Source organism: Haliaeetus albicilla, chromosome 3, assembly GCF_947461875.1.
Source record: "Haliaeetus albicilla chromosome 3, bHalAlb1.1, whole genome shotgun sequence".
In the NCBI taxonomy this organism is placed as follows: domain Eukaryota; kingdom Metazoa; phylum Chordata; class Aves; order Accipitriformes; family Accipitridae; genus Haliaeetus; species Haliaeetus albicilla.
The window spans coordinates 34209611-34231775 of record NC_091485.1 but is presented as its reverse complement, the minus strand read 5'-3'; the positions used below and the strand labels follow the sequence as shown (position 1 = coordinate 34231775).

At 35.5% G+C, this 22165-nt stretch overlaps 1 protein-coding gene across 3 annotated transcripts in view; it reads left to right on the top strand.

Moving 5' to 3' along the window:
• TCEA1 (transcription elongation factor A1) overlaps window positions 1-21165 on the top strand; it is a 30171-nt gene extending 9006 nt beyond the window's left edge. The window contains exons 3-10 of one of the 3 annotated variants that reach the window (XM_069779341.1): window positions 4153-4258; window positions 12396-12483; window positions 13563-13708; window positions 15432-15488; window positions 16460-16614; window positions 18500-18646; window positions 19700-19771; window positions 20838-21165. In XM_069779341.1, the coding sequence (XP_069635442.1) occupies window positions 4153-4258; window positions 12396-12483; window positions 13563-13708; window positions 15432-15488; window positions 16460-16614; window positions 18500-18646; window positions 19700-19771; window positions 20838-20846 (780 nt within the window). In that variant the 3' untranslated portion in view covers window positions 20847-21165. Of the gene's footprint in view, window positions 1-4152; window positions 4259-12395; window positions 12484-13559; window positions 13709-15431; window positions 15489-16459; window positions 16615-18499; window positions 18647-19699; window positions 20817-20837 lie in introns of those variants that run through there. The other 2 variants (XM_069779340.1, XM_069779339.1) reach the window with 2 other exon arrangements.
• The last annotated feature ends 1000 nt before the right edge of the window (window positions 21166-22165 follow it).

Sequence of the window (22165 nt, the reverse complement as noted above, 5' to 3'; positions counted from 1 at the left end):
ATAATAATTGCAGAAAAAGATTGGGTTTTTTTTAATCTGTATTGGGGTTGGCACCATGTGAATTTGTAAAGAAGATTTCTCTGTGTTACTGTAGGTCTAAAGGGGTCAGGTATTTTTTAGCATACTGTTGCATAGTAGATTGACTGTAGCTTAGTTAAGTTTTTCTTAAGTATCCACTGCTGTATTCAAAACAGTTCCGCTGCATAGGATTGCATTTAACAACATGTTTAGACTCAAATTTACATTATTTTTGTTGAGAGTTTTATAAATATGTGAAGTCTGCTGTAAATTTTCTATGTTAGTCTCCCCAATTTGCTTAAGCAATGGAGGACTCAGAGCAACAGTTGAAATGCAAAGCAATTGTATGCGTCGCTCTGGTAGTCGATCATTAGTGTGCTAATGTCAGGAAGGGTGATGATCATGAGAAAGTGGGAGCACTAACTTCCTCTCTGTAGACTGAGATACCTATTGATGTGTTTGAACTGATGAAATGCAGGACACAAATGAAAAGCATACTTCCACGCCCATTTTTAAGCAGTTTTGAGAGCTGCCTACATTGAAGAGAAGTACTGCTAGCTGATATGATAGTTTCATTATTCCTGCGTAATAAGAAAAGTGATGATTTTTCCTGTAACATGACTGTTGCTTCAGTCTGAGCTGGCAAAGTCCCCTGAACAATTTACGGGTATGTGGAATAGGAAGGTGCACATCAGTAGTCTGGACTTGTGCTTGTGTCTTTCTCGCCTGATTTTTGTCACAGGAAGTGACAAATAATTACAGACAATAATATGACCGTGTCATATCTAACGAGTTTTATGTAATCAAGCTGATCCTTGCTCAGCTAGGCAGGAAGCCAGTAGTCTTCCTCACACGTGATTTATCTGGTGGTCAGAATTGCAGATCTGTTTAGCAGCCGCACAGTATTAAAGGCATCGTGTCCCTGGTGCTAACTGTGGGTAGTGCACAGCTAAACAGTGAGAGAGGCAGGCAGTCTTTATTTTAACAAACAGGTTTTACTGGAAATTACACACGCATATGCAGAAATAGGCTGTGATGTACAGTCCTTGTTAATGACTTCTTGCCAGTTCATTGGCAAGCTGGGGAGACCTGGGAACCTGGGGATGGTTGTTCTTCAGGGGTTGATTTGGCTCTGCTTTGATCCAGGTGCTCACCGATTCTCTGTCCTTGTGCTCTCTTACAGTTTAAAGTTGGTAACACCTCTGCTTGCTTCAGTGGTTGCTTTTCTTCCCCAACTAAGTTCCTTACATTTTCATATTTGGTCTGGTGTAGAGAAGAGTAGCTGCCACCATATGCTTTGTTTTGGGTTCAGTCATAAGTTACTTACACTAACTGTTGCTCATACCAGCTGAAGGCTGCTTGGTCTACAGCTTGAGTGCTCCAGGGGTGAAAACAGCTGCCTTATGCTGTCTCTGAGCCTTTCTACTCTCAAAAAGCAGATGAAAAGTGCTCTAGAGTTTGAAGTGGAGAAGTGTTATGGTTTAACCTTAGCCAGCAACTAAGCACCATGGAGCCACTCTCTCACTCCTTCCCCTCACCCTAGCGGGATCAGGAGGAGAATCAAAAACAAGTAAAACTCGTGGGTTGAGATAAGAACAGTTCAATAATTGAAATAAAAAGTAAAATATAGTAATAGTAGTAGTAGTAGTAGTAGTAATGAAAAGGAAGGTAACAAAAAGAGAGTGAAATGTAGCCCAGGAAAGACAAGTGATGCACAATGCAATTGCTCACCACCTGCTGACTGATGCTCAGCCAGTCCCCGAGCAGCAGTCCACCCCTCCCAGCCAGCTTCCCCCAGTTTACCTACTGGACATGACACCATATGGTATGGAATACCCCTTTGGCCAGTTTGGGTCAGCTTCCCTGGCTGTGTCCCCTCCCAAATTCTTGTGCCCCTCCAGCCTTGTTGCTGGTTGGGCATGAGAAGCTGAAAAATCCTTGACTTTAGACTAAACACTACTTAGCAACATCTGAAAACATCAGTGTGTTATCAACATTCTTCTCACACTAAATCCAAAACATAGCACAGGACAGGAAGAATGATCTATTAAAAATGCATTTTGGACAGGGTGAGGAAAGTTTTCATATACCTGCAGACTTACAAACTGGCACAGAAATAAAGCAATTCCACAGGCTACACTGGGCTAGGCAGAAATACTGGAGTTTTCCACTTAAAATGGCTCTCACAAGAACAGCTCTGTAGGCTGGAAGACCTAGGAAATGTCAAATGCTGACAGCTGGTTTGTAATTAAAGCACAGTCATTTTGAGTATATAACACTGATCTTTTGCTATTACCTGTGTCAGTTTGCAGGCAAATAAATTGGTAGGTCATTCCTTCCCCTCACTTTAGGCAAGGCCAGATCAAATGCTTTATAAAAGCAAACAAATGAACTATGTTTATGTGCTGCCTTAAGAAAGCTGGCAGTTTAGACAGTTACCATAATCTGTTTCTCCTGTGTGATCAGAAGAAGAAATTAATTTATCCAATTAATTTTGAGTTTTTCTTGAGGTTTTGAGTTTTACTTACCTAAGTAACCTAATCTAAATTGGTGTCTTGTCTTTTTGCTGATGAGAGTAGGCTGTGGTTGTGCCCAGTTACCAATGGAAGGTTGGGGTTTTTTTTGTAGATACAGTTTTCTCATTCGGGTATGGTGAGTATTTTATGGAGTTCCAAGCACATGTTATTCTTTATTGTCTGAACATTATCTTGAGAGTATGTGTTTAAAATGTCAAGAGAATTGGCCAGTACTGTTAGTCTGAGTGAGCAGAGTCCATCTTGAAACACTTTAGTTACAGGTAACCATCTGTTTTCTTTAATCCAAAATACTTGTTTAGAGCTGATGCTCAGACCTGAGGTTATCTGATGTGTTTCCTTTGCTGAAATAGCTACTGAGTTTTTTTTCAGTACATTTCCAGTCATTTAGCACATCCATGGTGCCCCAAAAAGTGTTGTGTGGGTTGTAAAGAGTAATTTACAGGAACAAATCATTTCCATTTTTAGTGAGCCATAAAGATTTAACTTTTCCTTTAAAGGAGAAGGAAACTTATGATGAACTACTGCAAAAGTAGGAAGAATAATTTATATTTAGTGAGTCCTGTACATGGTAAATGCAACAAACGCGAGCATCTTAAGAACAATTTAAAAAATTAGTCATCAATCAAAATATGAAATGATAATAGACTACTTATTTGTATTGTTAAACGCTTTTCTCGTCTCATGAAACTAAAAGTGTGGAAATGTTCTACTTGTTAGATTAACATGTTAGTCAGAAGTCTTCTAAAATGAAACTTTTGTTGCTGTTGCTAAATTTATGTCCTCAACTTCTGAGTCTTAAAAGGAGTGGATTGTAAATTAATCTCCTTTTCACTCTATAGGTGGCAGTAGTGCCAAAGGTTTAAAGCCTATCACTATCTTGGCCTTTTCGGAGCTAGGTTAGTCTTACTGTTTCTATCTAAAAGCAGAACCCTCTGTGCTTAAGATTTTAAAGAATCTCAGTATTGCCAAAATTCTTAGGAACCTAAAACGTGGTCACTCCCAACTGATATTACAGCTTCTTCCACAGCCACTAAATGGGAATTCTAAGAGTATGAAGTCGCTGAAGCAGTTGGCAAGCTTCTGATCATGCCAAAATAGAAATACAGTCATTGCTTCACAGAATAATGAGGTTTTGAGGCTAGACCCTTTGCTAAAAATTTTATAGAACCTTAAAATGTATATATGATTTTCATGTTAGATGTTTTGAATGTTGTACTTGGTTTAGGTAAGTAGTTCTGCAGTGCTTTTTGAAACAGTTTGGAAGCAAAAATCTTCTCATTGATGCTCCTTAGTCCCCGTCCCGTCTCCCCGTCCCGTCCCGTGCCTCCCCCCCCCCGCCCCCGCACTCTGGCATGGAGACAAATTGTGGTACTGTTGTATTTCTTTTTAAAATGTCTGTGTTGTTAAAATAAGTTTTGTAAGCATTCCATCCTGATATTCTTAAAAAACCAACCCCCCCCAAAACAAAGAAAAAAAGATACTTTAAAAAAGAAAGATACTTTTAAAAAACAATGTCAAAGTATAACTTTATATATGTTTACTTGTTAAATTGTCTTCATGTCACCTTTTATAGTATATATTTTTATTTCTGTTGCAGTCTACCAGAATTGGAATGTCAGTGAATGCGATACGCAAACAAAGCACTGATGAAGAAGTTACATCTTTAGCAAAATCTCTTATCAAGTCTTGGAAGAAACTGTTAGGTATGGCGACACAAACTTTTCCCCCCCCTGCTCTTGCATGTTTTAACTATATGCAGTCTTCATGCAAATGCTTGACACTGCCTTGCTTTAGATATATTTGTGCTGCTGTGTAAGTATTGAAATTTTTTGAACGGATGTAGTTGGTTTTTTACTCGTAGATTACCACCAGTGCATTACTGTGAAAGTGTGTTCAGAGAAAATATATTTTTATTGGGGCTGGCAAGCAGTAGAAAGCCAGCTTCTGTGACATGACTCATTTCTGAAGTCTTGTTGCCTGCTGTTGAGCTAGAGTGACTGTATTGCAGTACTAAGCACTAATGAACCTGTTCTTGACTATTTCCTTTGTCAAATACAACGGGTACTCTGGAGAACTTGTGCAAAATCTCATATGAGAGTGTGGAGGCTTTGAAGTTTGGTTATAAAATTATTTGTGAAGTGGAAAAAAAACCAGTAAAAAATTGACATGAAAAATCTGTTAGAACTTAAAGGTAGTGAGAAATAGATCTGCACTTTCTAAAACCTTCATAGTTTAAACAATTTACTAATTAGTGAGTTAATACTTTTTGTTTAAATTCCCTTAAAGCAATGAATGCAGTTAATGAAACCTTTCCATTAGCAGGGTTTTATTCAAGGGTATTTTGTAGTACCTGATGTATTTGAAAACACTCAAATCTCAAACTGTGTCCAGGTATTTTTATTCATACACTGTGCTGTACTCTATTTTGTTTCTTTGTATCTAATTTTAGTTAAACTAAGATTTAGGAAGCTTAAAATTTTAAAATAGAAAACAGTTTACATTATTTTCTACTGATTTAAGTATTTACCATTCTGTCTAGAAAAATATGTAAACTATCAGGAGGTGTTACAAGTCCTCTGCCATTTGAAGTCAGCCTCATTTTTATCAATTATGAAGTATTTTATCAGATACTTTACTCTCTTGTAAATGGTGTAGAAATTACTTTGTATCTATCTGATAGTATATGTATGTAGAAATAGACAATTTGTCACAGCTTTCAACTTCCATGTTCTAGTAAGAAGCAACAACCTCTACAGCAGACTTTTTTTTAACCTACCTTTAAAAAGTTAGATAATACTAATTAGGTAAGTTTTAGTAATTAAATTTAGATAATACTAGATATGCTGATAAAATACTTTCTAAATCATGATAATGACTTTTATTATGAATTAAATGCATACTTTATAAAGGATCTGATCAGAGTTCACTGGTAAATAGTGAAAATTATATACTTTTTATGTTTAAATTTCCACGTAGAACTTGAAGTCCAACTGTATTATATCCAATGCATAAAAGTGGTAAGATATATAAGTGGAGAAATGGACTTGCATATTAACTTGAGTTACTCTAAAGACTTCTAAAAGCAGCAGTTGGATTGAGTGACCTAGCTCTCAAGTTACTAATTGAAGTTTAAAAGAAAAAAAAAAAGCACTGTCAAAGTTTTGTGGTGGTGGTTTTTTTTTTTTTTTTTGATACTGCAACTTAGTTTAGGCAACAAAGTAGAGGAGATACGCCCCCCCCCCCCCCCGGAATTCTCAACTTTTGGGAGTGCCCTCGGATACTGCTTTTGGGGGGGTGAAGAGAGGGGTTAACCCTTCTGAATATTGCTGTCCTTTGAGCAAAGGAATTGCTATTTATTTATTAAGACAGTAAAAAATAGTCTTCTGTCTCTTTTTTTTTTTTTTTTTTTTACACAATATCTTAAGTCAGTCAAACTTGTCTTAATATATTGTTGCTTATAGCTGACTGATCTTTAAGTGTTCAAACATTGTGAAACGCAGGGAGTATTATTCCTACCTGAGGACCAGAGGGTGTTCATGCTGTAGAAGTCTGGGATAAGTCCGTGGTGCCTGATGGTCACAGCAGGTCAATCTAGGTGTAGGCTGCTGCTGAAAGGGGTGGTCCTGGCTTCCCTTCTGCACAGGTGCCTCCTTGCTCCCTCCTGTGCTGCTACAACTAGTTCTCAAGTGGCTATCCAGGAGACCAGAGCTGGGAACTGACCAGTTGGAAACTAATTGTTTTGTTCATTTCTTCTGGCTTAAATTTCAACTGTATCAGTTTTTTGGCCCAACCTGTTTGCAGTTACTGTTTTCTGCACAGGGATTGCGGCAGTAACATACAGTTGGGCCAAGGTGGATCTTTCCCTTTTGACGGCTTGCTACATTCAGATTGTTTTAAGACAGTTGGGAGACTCTACCTAAAGCTGCTTGCATCAGGTGAAGTCAAACATGTGAGGAACTGGAAAGTAAATAGCAAATATTTGACATTAATCAGAACTGAATGCTTTCTTCTTGAGGCAGTGGGTATGTGACCTTTGCTCATGCTCTAATTTTTGTTACAGGGCAGATATTATTGCGTGTACATTACTGTGCCAGGTCTAGTGTGGTTGTACACTTAATGTATAAAATCAAATTATTCCTGAAAATACAGCACTACTTGTATTCAAAACTTAATGCAGTTAAATTCTCCTTGATTATAATGTAGACCTTATAATAAAGCATAGTAGGGCAAATGTTTCACCTCTCGTTTCACTGCTCAGTAATTCATTAGAACTTAAAATCTCATAACTGTGCAAGATAGGGTATCTGGGCTGCGTGAAATATGGGTGGGAATCTTACAAAGTACTCTTATTCTGTTTTATCATTAGTTTTGACTTTCTCAGAAGAATACGAAATACCGTATGTTGAGCTGCTTGAGAAATCAGTTTCGATTATGCTGTTTATAGTGCATGTAAAATGGTATGGATCAAAGATGGCAACAGAAGCGGACAGCTGTTAATCGTACCAAGCATTGTACTCAGAGATCTGAAGTCTTTGTGAGTTATTTTTATAAATGACATTTTGAATTTAGGCAAGAATTGTTGACTGTTTAGGCTGCACGTACTGTTTAAGTTCAATGCTATCAGAACTTAGTTTTAAGAATGCATGGGAAATGTGAGAAGAAATCAAAGTAGGGTTGTGAATCGCTAGATGTTTATAGCTTGACTAGAGCTATGCCAGGTTACCGAGGGATTTTTCAGGGGGGTCGGAAGCTGCCCAGCAGAGGGCTTGGCTTGCAAGCCTTGTCTGAAGTGATTCACTGAATGAGCCACAGTGGAAGATCGTTTTCAGATGTTGCTTGTCAGAACGTTAAACCACACAGCCGAGTTGGTCACAATTTGCATAAGGAAACAAATTCTGCTCTCAGAATAAGATACAGCTCAGTTATAACATGGGATTTGCAAATAACGATTGTTTTGCCAAGTAGCTGAGTATATAAGAGTATGCTATGCAGATAATGAATCTATGCATACCCATTTAGGTTACGAGGAGCGTTCCCTTATATTAAAAAACAACAAAAAAGTCCTTTAAGGAATTTAACATTCTCCATCACAAATAATTACTTACTGAACTCTAAGAGTGTACAGTGAAAAAGAATGTCCAGACCTCTAAGTAAACTTAACTCCAGTAAGTTTATGTACTGAACTGGAAATGCAGAATGATTGGACAATAATCATAACATTAAGTACAAGTGTGATCATCTATTGCCAGTACCGATAAAGGGGCCACAAACATTTTGAAATGCCTGTTTCAAAAAAGTTCATGCCTGAGTAATTTTATTTTAAAAGAATAAGTGCTCAATGTTGTCAAGAGAAGATAGCACCAGCCAAACTTCACAGAAGTGTTTTACTCAGATTACTTTGTTCATACAATCCTTTGTTATTTCAAACCTGGGTTTGATTCTACTGGAGCAAGCTGGTACACTCTGGGACTATCTTACAGGTATGTTAATGCTGTCATTGGGTAAAGTTATTCAAGGACATCTAGTAACCTACTGGCTTTGCTCAAAAAAATTGTTGACAAAACAAGTTCCTAAATTACAGTCTAATAGTATTTAAGAGTGTTGTTTACTATTGATAAGAAGAATACATGTCTCTTATAAGATATCAAGTAGAATCAAGTGCAGAAATAATTGCAGTAGGTTCATTTCCGTATCAAGTATGAGCTGTGGAAATCACGTCCTGTCAAATGTGTATTTGGAACTGTTCCATGTACTGTTAGTACATCAATAACTTGTTAGGATTATCAGTGGAGGGATAATAACACATGATGCAAATTACATCATACTGTATAGGAGAAAAACATATACAGCGAAAAATTTAATGTGTCATGCTTTTGTCACTTATGATAAAAAAATCCTTAAAAAGGGCAAACAGTTAATTATTTTATTGTTTATAGATTTTAGATATTATTCCTCCCTATGCTACTACTAGGAAGAAGCTTTTCTGATTTTACCTTCATGTCTTACTGCATCTTGCAGAGGAATTGCTGACAAGTGTAGCTGCTTGTGCAACTCAAGATTATTTTGGTCAGGGTCTAGAAAATAGGGCCTAAAGACTTATTAAATATGAGGGTCATTGTTAAATTAAAGACTATGCCATCTGGTACCTATTCTCATATCTCTCTCCTTTAACTTATTTAAACTGAATACTTGGAAAACTTTCCAAATTTGGTGGTGATATCTGAATCAGTAACATGCAAGAACCCACTAAATTAAATTCTCATGTGCTTCCAGGGAATAACTAGCCACCTTTCTTTAACATTTCTGAAAAATTCTTACTTTAAAAAATCTCATCATTTAAAGTTAATTTTATAAATTAATAACATTATATCTTCATTTTTTTTTCTTGTTACTAGCAAATGTCTTGTTAACTTGTAATATAATTAGAAGAATCTACGATGAAGCTGTTAATGACTTCTAACATTCAGATTAATTATGTTATCTCTGGCCATATATTATTACATTAAAAATTTTGTTCTGGTAACAAAGAACACTGTCATGTCATGTTTTACCCTGGAGAGATTATTTTGCTGGAAAGGGTACAAGTATCTTTCAAATTAATTGCAAGTCCCAGATAGAAACTGCAGTGCAGCAGTGAGAATTTGATAGTCTTTTTCCAATGGCTAATAGTCAATTTATGTTACTAGCTTGTTCTTTGTATTTTAAAGAAGCATTAATATAGATTAGCTTATGTTATTTAAAAAAAAAGCTTAAAGGTTTTTTGTTTATGGCCTTCAGAAGCTGCAATAGCTAAAACTGTGAAGTTACAGTTTTCAATCCTAAAATTGAGACAATTTCAATTTGTTTCTGAAAAAAAGTTTTGGTAAGTTTTAATAGCTGTATGAAGTTGAAAAAGTAATTGTGCCTCTTTAAAGCAACTTGTAATTTATATTATATAAATATTACGATGTTCTGTAGACTTCCTGATGTGAATCACTTGCTCAATGGAATTTTTAAATATCTTTTACAGAAGGGCCATTTCTTCCATCTTAATTTGTTAGAATTTCTGCGGTTGGTTGTAGTTCCTGTTAGCTGTCATTCTTCCTTTGCACTAGAGTCTGGCCATTGCATGTAAATTAAGTTGATTAGTAGAGACTTCTAGTTTCTCAAGGATAACATTTTTTCCTTTCCCCAGAGGATAGTTGAAACGCTGTCTAGCAGGCTGTTAATTGCATTGTTTGTCAGTATGGTATTTAATAAAATAAGAAATACCTATTAATGTGTGAGTTTAAGAATAAATACTGCTTGACACTGGATCTCTTCTCCTTGATGCTTAACAATTTATGATCCATAAGAGTGAATGACTTTAAATGCTTAGGAGAGTATTTCAAGCAAACAGAGAATATTGTTAACTTTATTTTCAGATTTCTGAAACTGGATTAAACAAAAGTATCTATAAACTCTTAAGTGATGAAAGAAGTTGTAGTTTTGAAGACATATTTGCTGAAGATGGTCCAGTTGTCTCAGCTGCTGAAGTTTGACCTTGGTTTGACACATGCTTGCACAGACTGGTCTGCAGGTGTAGGAAGAACTGTGCTTTTATCTCTTGCTTTGTCCCTGTGCCTCACCTATCCCCTGCCCTCCGTAAGTGAAAGAAGCAGTCGGGGTATTGGCAGATGTTCTCAGGTGCCTGCCATCTCTGATGAAGTGGTGCTGCACTAAATGGAAGTGTTTGATAAACTAAAACTAGGTGCCAAATACACATGGCAGTGTATTTGATGCAAAATAAGTGGGAGTTACCTAGGTCAGGTCTGAATTTGACAACTTGTGTTCCAGAAAAAAATACGGACGTAAATGGGCTGAAGCAGAGCTCAGCTCGATAAGGCAGCTGTGCTGCTTTGCAGAACCTGAGCTGTACCCCAAGATACCTGTTTGATCTATCAGTTTGTCTTAAACCCTCCGACAAAAATGATTATGTAGTTAAAAAATGATGAGGGTAAATGAGATTACATGCATATTTAGAATATTTTAAAAAATTATATATCATGTAAGCATTTGTTGCCATAGAGAGTAGTCAGTCATGTGAATATGCATGTTAAAAATGGGATTTGTTTTCTTTCTCTTAGTATTGTGTACTTTAGGTGTCATAGCAAAGAACTTCTGTGATCCAGCCTCGTTTACTTTCTTAGTGATATTACTTTTTTATAAATAATAGTTGATGTGTTGACACCTTTATTAGGATTTTTTTGAATTACACCTTTAGCTTATTAAAGACAATCAGTCCAAGCGTATCATCTACTGTGTTTAATTATCCTTTTTAATGGAGAAATTTATCAAGGATTGAATACAAAGTTAAAAGCAATGGCTGGGGAAATCACTAAAGTTTTAAGCTCTTGAAGGCTGGGAAGATATTCTGGAGTAGTATCTTTGTGTGCTTGCCTGGTTCCTATACTGTTTTGTAGGCATCTGTTTTTAGGTACAGCCGCAGGCAGAATAGTAGATGGGTGCTTCATCTGATCCAGTATGGCTGTCTCTGGTCTCCTCTTATAATGATGATGATTTTTTTAATGAAGTGATATTCGATTTGATAAATTCCTTAACTCAAAAATTAAGGAAAGGATCAAAATCCTGTCCAGTCTAATATATTTTCTGTGTAGCTTTAAATGAAATTGTTCCTATTAAAAATAAGCCAGTACAGTAGTTTTCTACTCTCTAGGGAAAAAAAAAAAAGCTCAGTGCTAGAATGAGACCTGAATTTGTGTGTTTCATACCACCAAGTTCCCCTGGGAAATGTGGGGATGGGGGTCTTCTGGAAATGAGGATACTTTTACATACTTAAACAAGGATTTGGATACCTAGTTCAGGACATATTCATGGGAAAGACTGAGCCTTATCAGATTTCCCTCCTTTTCTTGGTCTGTTTTTAGTTCTTTTTAAAGTTTGTAATAGATGCCTATCCCAATAATATAGTCTATGGATTTAGAAGTGTAATGGCAGCTTTATGAGGGCTTAGAGAGAGGAATTCACAAAATCTGTCAGTGAGTGATACCAGTCTCTCTAGGCTTTCTCTGTAGGCAGTGGAGAGAGTCAGCCTTTCTAGAGAGCTAATCAAAGCAGAAGTTCCATTTAGCCATTCTGAATTCCTCTTTACCATAGAAGGGTGTATGTGTTCTCGCTAGGCTAAAGCTAAATGTTGTGATTGCCCCTTTTAATAAAGGCTTTCATCTTTATTCTTTATAAAATCATCATTAAATGTAGCCTGTATGAGGAAGGCAAATTCAAATATTTTTAAATGCTAAGGCAAATAATTTAAGAGCCATCACAGAAAATACTATGTGCACGTCTGGAAAACTTCAAAAGCATATGAAAATGTTCTTTATAATTTTTGGCAACCATGGTAGCTTTCATACCACAGTTTCATTTGGTTCAGTCCTTTAGTAGAAATTCTATGAATATAATAAAAAAGAATGACATGCTTTTAGTAGGAACTTGTATTTAAAACATGGAAGACAAACTCTAGAGACTTGATGCAGTAGTTTAAGAAGTTATTGTCTCCCTCATGCAGCAGAGTTGGCAAAAATAAATCATAAAAGTCTACATTTTCATCATGTCTTCACTGCCAGTTTAAACAGATGCTGGACTTGACTCAAAGGATCTGAAGTGTTGTCATACTTTCCATTTGCTGGGTTGGGGAGGGTGTTGGGGAGTGGAAGGCTGTACTGCAAGAGAAGGTCAAAGCAGAGAGTGGGAGCTGATAGCATTTCCAACTGGTTCAGGAGAAATCATCAAAGATATTTTACCGCTGCTTTAAATTGGTTGCTATTTCTGGTTAAAAGAGTTTCTTGTGTTTTGTATTTCCAGATGGACCTTCAACTGATAAAGATTCTGAAGAAAAGAAAAAGGAGTCTGCATCTTCCTCACAAAACAGCCCTGAAGCAAGAGAAGAAAGGTGCTTAATTCTTCATGAGTATTCAAATAATCTCACTCAGTGTAAATTAGGTAAATTAGGTAAATTAACATTTAACTATTTGGTCCAAATTTGTCATATTTGAGACAGCTTCCACGTTCTTTTCTGAAATACATGGAGTTGTACAAGAAATGGTGTGTTGTTAGGGAAGTAAGTCCTGCTGCTGCTGCCATTAAAAAAAGATGAAAGCCACAGGTCAAGATATGGCCAGAGTAGTTATTGTTTATTTTGTCTGTCTCATCTGTCAAATATTTCTTCTTCTCTCAATACTAGCACTGAGCTTTGAGAACTGTAAAACAACTTTCAGTAACAGCTTTGTGGTAATTGTATATGTTAGAGGTTTAGAATACTTCTTTTGTCTGTTAGCTTTCATGTTTAATAAGCCATCTCATTCTGCACTTTTTTTGGTAAACACAAAATATATGTTATCAGAAAAATGAGCCCATGTTAATGACACTATAGGAGCTGAAGAACATTTGCAAAATGGTATCTGCAAGCCCATTTCTTCTATATGTTTCTGGTTCTAGTGAATCTGTTTCCAGCAGCCATTTTCAAATTTAAATTTAACCTCTAACCATTTGTCCTGATGCAGGCTGAAAACTTCTTGGTTTACAGTTTGCAAAGCTATGTTAATTGTTTGTTTGTGATCAAGGTACCATGTCAGTACAGGAAGCAGACTGAAAGCAATGCATTCCCTGCAGACTGAATGTTAGTGTGATGCATCTTCACTGTTTTTTAAAGTAAAGTTCCATAGGAGGAAAAAAAAAAAACATTTCATGTTAATGTAGAGAACTGAGAATTAAAACTTATATGCCACATAATGGAATGAAATACTTGCTGTGTCTCTATTGTGTGGAATACCCTGGTGAATATTCTAAAGACACTTTTAAAATTGTATTGACTCTAGAGCTATAAGTAGCTTTACAAAGGTGGCCTGTGTTCTTTTTTTGGAATACCATCAAATAGATATAGCAAAAGACCTGTGTTTTGCCCTGGAACAAAGTTATTTGAAGAGGGGGAAAAACATTAATATTAGTTTTCTTTTTGCCTTTTTTTAGCAGTTCAAGTAGCAATTCCAGCAGCAGGAAGGAGGAGGGTAGTGCTCCCTCAAATTCTTTCATCCCTTCTTTTCCCCGGGCTCCAAGCACTTCGGATTCTGTACGAGTGAAATGTAGAGAAATGCTCTCTGCAGCTCTCAGAACAGGAGGTGAGCTTTGTAGACTATATTTTGAAGTTTAACTATTTCCTTCTTCCGTATTTCAGTCCTTCCCACTCTATTTTTCTCCTGCCCTGTAGGGTGGAATAAACCTTGTTTATCTCCATTTGTGTGTATATACCCATAGGCCAGTTCACCTGAGTTGCAAGTAATGAGTAACCTTGACAGCATGGGAATGTACTGAAATACATTTTTGTTGCTGATGATGTGGGATGTTTTGTGGCTTCTGTTCATCTGATATCTTGCCTACAGTGGAACTGCTTTTCAGGAGGTTATTACCTCCTTAATGCCTCATTTAAATCTTTTTGTGGAAGCTGCTATTTTTGTCTTATCTCTGACTGAGAGTGCCATTATATACATACCTGCCTTTTTTACATAGAGATCCTGTGGGCCTTCAGATTTGGGTTTTCGAAGTCTGCCTTTCTGTTTTGATTTAATCTTGAAGTTTCATTGAGATACTCGCAGTAAGAGAGTCTTGCATCGCTGTATCTTCATGCCTTTTGGGCATCTGTAAATTCCTTGACTGGTGGTTTTTTTTCTCTTTCCTCTTTATGTACAGTTGGGTGTCTTTAAACTGACAAATTGAATGATATGATAGATAAGGAGCAAACTAAAAGTTGAACTCCTCAGAATGACCTGAATTTTTCTTGTGGCTCCTTCTCTTCTACCTGAACTTATGACCCAGCTCCTGTTCCTCTGTTCTTAGCTTAGTGTAACCTGACTCAGTGTAAGCAGATTTCTGAATCATCTGTTTTTACCCCTTCACTCTTTTATTCTTTCTTTTAATTCACATAAATTCAGATACAGACAGTAATCAAAGCTGACTAACGACCATGAATTTATGGTCCTCTGGATATGTAGTTCATAGACTTCTAAAATAATTTGTGACCAGAAAGTTGCATATAGCATCTTAGTATTCATAATTCTATGCATTCTTAATTTTAGCTAGTTTTCCAAAAACTCTTTTTGCTATGTTACTTTCTACAGCACATATTAACTGATCATCCATGGGTTGAATGCCAATCTGAATAGGTTATTTTCTGGTTTTATGGCTTTCTGCATGAGATCGAAGGAGAAATGGTGTTTGGATTACTCATTGAAGTACACCCATGTTAAAATGAGAAGGAGGAAAACACATACTGTATCTAATTTGTCCTAAGCTATCTTGGAAAGGCAGCTGTCTTTGAGTAAGGGTTTTGGTCAGAAACAGTGAACAATTATCTTGAGACATTTTAGGTCAAGTGTTGCATTGTCTTCAAGATTGCTATGGTTTATTTCTTCTAATTTACATGTCTTATGACACATCTCTGCTTTGCATTTTTTTTAAAATATCTAATAATACGTTTTCTGTTATTTAATTACTATGTTTCTAATGAAATCTTTCTCGTGCATGCATGCAAAACCTTAATTGCTTATGCTTGTATTGCGTGGACTGGAAGAATTGTTGAAACACAATACAAAATGTTTTCTTTTTATAATAGTCTATTCTATACACAAATATGCTGTGGAGATGGGTATTTGCCAAGCCTATTAGAATATTGAAAAGTTTTGAAAGGATAAGTATACAGTAAATTAAGCTTTCCTATACAAAAGGAAAATTTACTACAGTTGTTTCATAACTTGCTGAGTTTCGGAGTTTTGAGTGGGCTCTCAGGGGTCTAGAACACTGATGAGATTGTCAGGTTGCTAATACTTTAATATTTGTTTTCCTCAGATGATTACATTGCTATTGGTGCTGATGAGGAAGAGCTGGGTTCTCAGATTGAAGAAGATATCCTTTGTTGTACATCTATGTGCTCTAGAACAAGAGTATTTTTTAAAAGCATTGATAATATTAAAATAAATTACCTTGATTTATATATTGAATATTTTTAAATTTCATTTCAAACAAAATAGCAAACGGTTCAACACATCAGTGCAGAAATGTAGTGTTTAAAAAAACCAGCACGACCTAAATTATTTGCTTTAAAACATGTACGAATGTGCGTAGGTGAGTGTGTGTGGGTTTTTTTCAGTTCAGTATGTTTTCCTTGCAGCAACAACATTATGTCTTACTGAAGCATTCTGACATAAAATGCTGGGCTCTTCTATGTTATTTTTAAGTCTTTTCTTGTTAACAGTTTTAATCTTTTTCTAATGTCTTTATTTCATTTTCCACAAGTTTCTATTTCTAAATGAATTTGGAATTTTCAACAGGGTCGTTCTGATAGCAGTGTTTGAATAGTTACAGAGCAGAGGTCTGAGCTGCTTTTTATTTTAGGGGTTTTGTTTGGGGGGGGTGATAAGCATAGAAATAGTCTAAGCTTCATGATTCTAACTTGCCAATGTCCTTCAGTAATTACAGTCAGCCACTGTTCCTGTTAAGGAATTTCCTGTTTCTGTTGCAAACCCTGTTTTAAGATTCTGATAGTGAGCTGCCAGTGTTTGAATATTTGGTTTAGATATCAATTAATACTCAGGATGAGGCCAAGGAACTGGAGAGAAATTTATGGGTGACTTTTCACAATTTCAATTGAGATCCTATTACCCAAAAATTCACATTTCACTGACCATGTGCTAGACTATGATTAGACTTCAGAAGACGTGAAGTCTGCTATGTTGAACAGGAAAGTAACTGTTGGTTGAGGTGGGGGGAAGGACTTGATCAACACTGGAGAAGTACATTGCTTTAGAAAAGTTGACCCCCAAAATGAATCCTTTCTGTTTTACTTGTTAATGTTTTGTTCCTTAAATCCAATGCACCTATCTTTCAAGAATTAAAAAACACTGATATGAAATACAAAAATAGGGTACGAAGTAGAATAGCGAATCTCAAGGATGCAAAGAATCCTAACCTAAGGAAAAATGTGTTATGTGGGAACATTCCTCCTGACAAGTTTGCCAAAATGACAGCAGAGGTAAGTAAAGCATAGGTCTTGAACTATTTCCCTGTTGAACTTACATCCTGGCCTGTATTTATTAGCCGTAAAAATAATTTATGTAAGCTGCCCGCACTTTTGAAAGACTGTGGCTTGCAGTCTGAATTACAAGGCTGTGTTGGAGCAGAGGGAATCAAAGTGGTGCCTGTTAATGGTTCCTAAATATCTGATTTTGTCTGTAAGTCAGAAGGCAGGTAAGCTGTTGCATGTAAATTTCCTGAAACACTGTATGTTGTGCCGTTTTTAAAAGGCCACATGATATATCAGTGATAGTTTTTTAAGTTTAGGAAGATGCAAATATGACTGTGTAGTGACTCCAAGCTGCTTACCCATTCACCTTTCTGGATATGTAAGTTAGCCTGTCTTCCCATTTGTTTTCCAAATGCTAACCTCTGCTGTTATACTTCTATGCAAGGTATAGCACTGTGGTTTTAAAGATCAGTCCATCTCCTGTTGGCATTTTCAGTGTTTATTTAAAGCTTATCTCTTGAATCTATCTCTTGAATACTTAAAGTGATTTTGAAAGAAACTCTTAACAATAAACAGAAAAAGCCATAAATGATAGGGGAAAGAAGCTAGGAGAATTGCCCTTTAAATCAAATTAAATTTATGTTATTGAAAGAACATTTTGGACACTTGAATAGAAATTACCATTCAGATGTCCATTGTCTTTACAAATCAAAATAAATCTGGGAAGTCAAATGAAAAATAAGATTTTATGGGAGAGAAAAACAAAAGCATGCTTAACATCTGGTTTCAGTTTTGTAGTTCTGCTTGTATGTGTTGGATTCTGCCCCCCAAATCAGGTATAAAGGAGTATCTTGGAGACTGAAAGAAATTAAATTTACGATCAATTAATGAAAATCATAATTAGCTTTATTCTAAAGGAAAGTTTTTTGAGTTTTGTGTTTTTTCTTTCTATAGGTTTACATAGAGGTTAGGGCAAACAGGCTGATAAAGGAAGGTGTAAAGAAAAGTAGATTGTATCTTCAGTACATACTTTGAGGGGTTTTTTTTTTTGTTCTACACGTGTGTATGCACAAACATATGTTTTGTGTAGTCCAGTGCCCGTTCTTTGTTTCAGTTAATGCCTTGGATTAAAATTTTAATGGCTAAAAAACCTCTTAGTGTTAAGATTACTTCTAAAGTGAAACAACAGTAATACAAGATTAGCATTCCACATCTATATGGGATCTGAAGTAAAACTTTATTGAACAAAAATGGAACAACTTATTTTTGCTGTGCACACTTGATTACTATACATTGTGGAGATCCTGCACACTGAACTGTTTTAAAGGAAAAAGAAAATTGGTCAACCTGAGCTCTTCGGTTAGTGTTTTGAAACTAAGTGTATATGACTTCTGGTAACATATGGTAAATTATGGCTATACTGTATTTCTCAGTACAAATATGGAAACAGTCAAAATAGTATAAATTTTTCCTATAATAATCTTCTGTAGGTCAATGAGATAATTATGCAAGGATCTAACCTAGGGAGAGGATCTTTTTCTTTCTCTCTGGAGAACTTTTAAGTCCTCTTCTACCTTGTCTCTGTATTACATTTCTGAATTTCAGCAGTGCATTTGCATCAAAGTTTCTAGGTGTTTGATATTATAACTTTTACTGTTGTTATTTTTTTCAGCTGTGTTTAAAAAAAAAACCAAAACATTTTTAACTTGTAGCTTCAGTGCTGTGAAATATCCCAACTTAAGTCTTGTAAAATTAAAAATGTGTAGAATTACTTTGCCCTCCAATGGAGTTGTTGTTCATGGTTTCTGAATAAAAAATGGGCTCGCACAGTGGTAATGACTTGTTTAAAACTAAAACTTTGTAGTAAATTCTGTCTGTTCTTCACCCATAACAGGAAATGGCAAGTGATGAGCTTAAAGAAATGCGCAAAAATCTGACCAAAGAAGCTATCAGAGAGCATCAGATGGCGAAAACAGGAGGTACCCAAACTGATCTGTTTACATGTGGCAAGTGCAAAAAGAAGAACTGTACATACACCCAGGTACATGGTTATTCAGACTCTTCATTTTCCTTTTCAAAGCTTAAGTCCTATATAAAGATTGTCAGAGAAAAAAGTTTTAATTACAAAATGAACTTTTAACACAATGCTAACAAATTGCAAAGTATGTGAAGACAGTTGGATCTACTTAGGTGTGCTTACGTAAAGAACGTTTGTTGTAATAATTTACCAAAGATTTTATGTAAATCCAAGCTGAGTAGCTATATAGCCTGAAACGTCAAGTTTCTTTTCAATGCTGAGTTTTTGCTAATTCTTATTACATCTTATTAGTATGGTTTTATGTGGAGGAGAGCTAGTTTACTGTTTTTAATGTGTGTAAACTTTTCTTTACAGAGGGAATAAAGAGCAGAAAATAATGATACATACTTATAAAGTATATATACATATATATTTTTTTATGTATATGTAATCTACAATTTGACTAAGAGTAGACCCTGATTTACAATCATTCCTACAACCTTTTTCTATTTTAATTAGGAACTATGTGCAAAAAGGGCTTTAATTTGTTTAGCAGTTCTTCAAAGCATGTAATTTTGATCATAGGACAGGTGCATTTATAATTTAATATTTTATATCAGGTGCTTTAAGTAGAAAGCTGTTTTTCAATCATGAGACTTTTAAGCTATTGCATCAGTAAATGCATGTAAAGCTGTACTGAACAGGGACATGGTTTAATGGTGGGCTTGGCAGTGCTAGCTTAATGGTTGGACTTTATGAACTTAAAGGTCTTTTCCAACCTAAATGATGAACCTGTAGTTTTACTGCAGAATCTTTTCCTGGAAGTATGTACACGGTTTCTATGCTGAAGTCGATATTTTAGTGCTATTAAGTATGTCAAAACATAAGTTTATGATTGTTTTATAGTCTAGACAAAAAAACCAGTTTCAATTGATATGGAAAGTTAACTTGTATTTTTATCTAAATGTGTTTCCTTAATTTTAAACTTTGATTTTAAACATTTACATTGAATGCATGCTAACAAAATTTGAAGACACTAATTTTCCTTTTCCGCTCTGGCCCTTGCCTTTGCCAAAGGTTCAAACTCGCAGTGCTGATGAACCCATGACAACATTTGTTGTCTGTAATGAATGTGGAAACAGATGGAAGGTAAGACTGTTAGACTGCTCTGCATATTTGATAGCAGGGAGCCAGGCTGTGTGCTTAATTTTGGTTTACAGTAAATGACAAATGAGTTTCTGTTGACTTTTGGGTATTTCTCAGGCCATGAATGATATTACATGTTGGTATTGCGAAATAGCTTTAGGTTAGATAAATATTTTTGACTGAAGGTGTGAGATCACACAAGTAGGGTGGTAGCAAAGGAGAAGTCAGGACATTGCCTTATTCCTTGTGACATTTAGTTACAGTACTGCTTTGCCATACAAAATAGTGGCAAGTTAGTTACTGTGTTTTCTCTTTCGTCATCCAAAGATAGTCTAACAATTTTTAATCTCTGCTTTGATGAGTGGAATAGGCCTTTTTAGACCTTTTGGTGTTGTTTTTTCTGAGGTTTTTTTTTGCTACTCTGTAAAGAAGAGGGGATAAAAGAAAAAGATGACTGCTGCCGCATTCCTGTGTCAGGATAAGTGTAGGGCAGTGATAACTTGATTTAATTTTTTTTTTTTAAGTTCAGGAAATGGAAATTTAAAAAGCTTCTGAGGAACACTGGTAGTCCAATAAAGTGGACAAACACTGAAATGAAGGCCTGTAAAATTTACAACTTAAGATGTGATAGCATGCAAGATGAAGCATGGTACCGTCATTCTGTTATTTTTCTGTATTAAGAATGCTGCAGCTCTGTAGAAGCGTGTTGCATAGCATACATTAAGATTACTGCATTAAAAAAATTTATTTTATGCATCTTGTTTTGCATATCTTATTACTGAATATTGTTCAAATCTATACTCCAAGATACCCAAATAATTTATAAAGCTTAGAAAATCTTTGATGCAGTACCTGGAAAAGTTAATTTGTCCTTAAAACCTTCTGTAAGGTGATGGTTACAAAAGTGTCCATATAAAGATGCTTGAGTGAAGGAATGGTTATGATATAAGCAAATGCTTTAACTAGTAATTTCCATAGCCTAAGTATGGTGTCATATTTCTGTTTCTTCTTGCAAAGACTTAGAAATAAGCTGTATGAAGATCTCATAAAAATTCTTTTCTTTTGACAGTTCTGTTAGAAGAAGAAATTGTCAAGACATCTGGACCAGTATGAAAGAGGATTTTGTAATTAGCTTTAAAAACTAGGCTAAGCATCTAGCTTCCTGCAAATGAGAGGTTTTTTGAATTTTGGTTTTCTGTTTTGGTTTTTTTTGTTGTTTTTTTTTTTTTTAAAGCAGCATACATGCTTGAAGTTAGCCTTTGTTTTGACACAACCATCATTTCCTTAAATGCCTTCCTATAGCTGATAGTCAGTAGGGCCAGGTGAATTGTATGGTGAATGTTAAAATATTTTTTCATTTTTATAAGTAAGTTGACATTAAACTTTTACCAATTAAACATTTTGGTAATTGGCTTGTTTTTTTCTAACTATGTGAATAATGTACTGTATTTTTTGCGATCTGAAACATACACACTCCTCCCATATGTATTTTACCTCTCCACGTTTGTTCAGTTGTAAGAATGGAATTTGTTTATTGCTGCTGTGTTCACTAGTTTTTGCAAAGAGAAAAGGTATCTAACTTCATCTAATTACATTAAACTCAGTTGTTAACTAAGTCACGATTTAGTTAACTCTCTAGTTTGTTTGTACAGTTTCTGAATTAGGACTAAATTTGTGGTCATGGAGTTTGGAAATTTATTAGTGGCTATGATGACCTCTTTTGCAGTGGTTGGTTAAGCTTGTTTATGTAACCAGCTTTGATCAATGCAATATATTTTATTGCCCAAAGCATGTATTTTACATTCTATCAGTAGGTATTATTTCTAGGAATGTCTTAAAATAGTTGGTTAAATCTGATTTGAGTGTTCAGTTTTGCTTAATGTCCTTGACAACCAAATTTGATTTAGACTTTGTAAATAAGCAAAGGCATTGTGTTGTAGGCTGTCCTAATAACACCAGCTAACCAATTCATCACAATATAAACTGGCTGGGGAGGTAATATTGAGTTAGCTTCATATAAATGACATTTATTTTGTTCATGAACTGAATTTTGAGATGTAGAGTATCTGGTGTCAATCATAGACCTGCAGGTGAGAATAAATTATTAAAGTTACAGTCTTTTCCATATGTGGAATGATATAAACACTGCTTTGTTACAGCCTGCTTTCTAACAGCACACATGTTTAGAAGTATTTTCAACTGTGCTTTCATGGAAGAACATGTCAACGTTTTTAGAAAAGATTAAATTCTTTCATTATATCTAAGTTTATATTATTTTATTTATCGAAGCCTGGAGCTGAGGAGGTCTATCCTGGCAATGTGTAAAGGATTCATGGGGGGATGGGCAGAGTATGTGCAGTTCCTGGAGAATAAATTCCTTGACTGTAAAGGAAAACC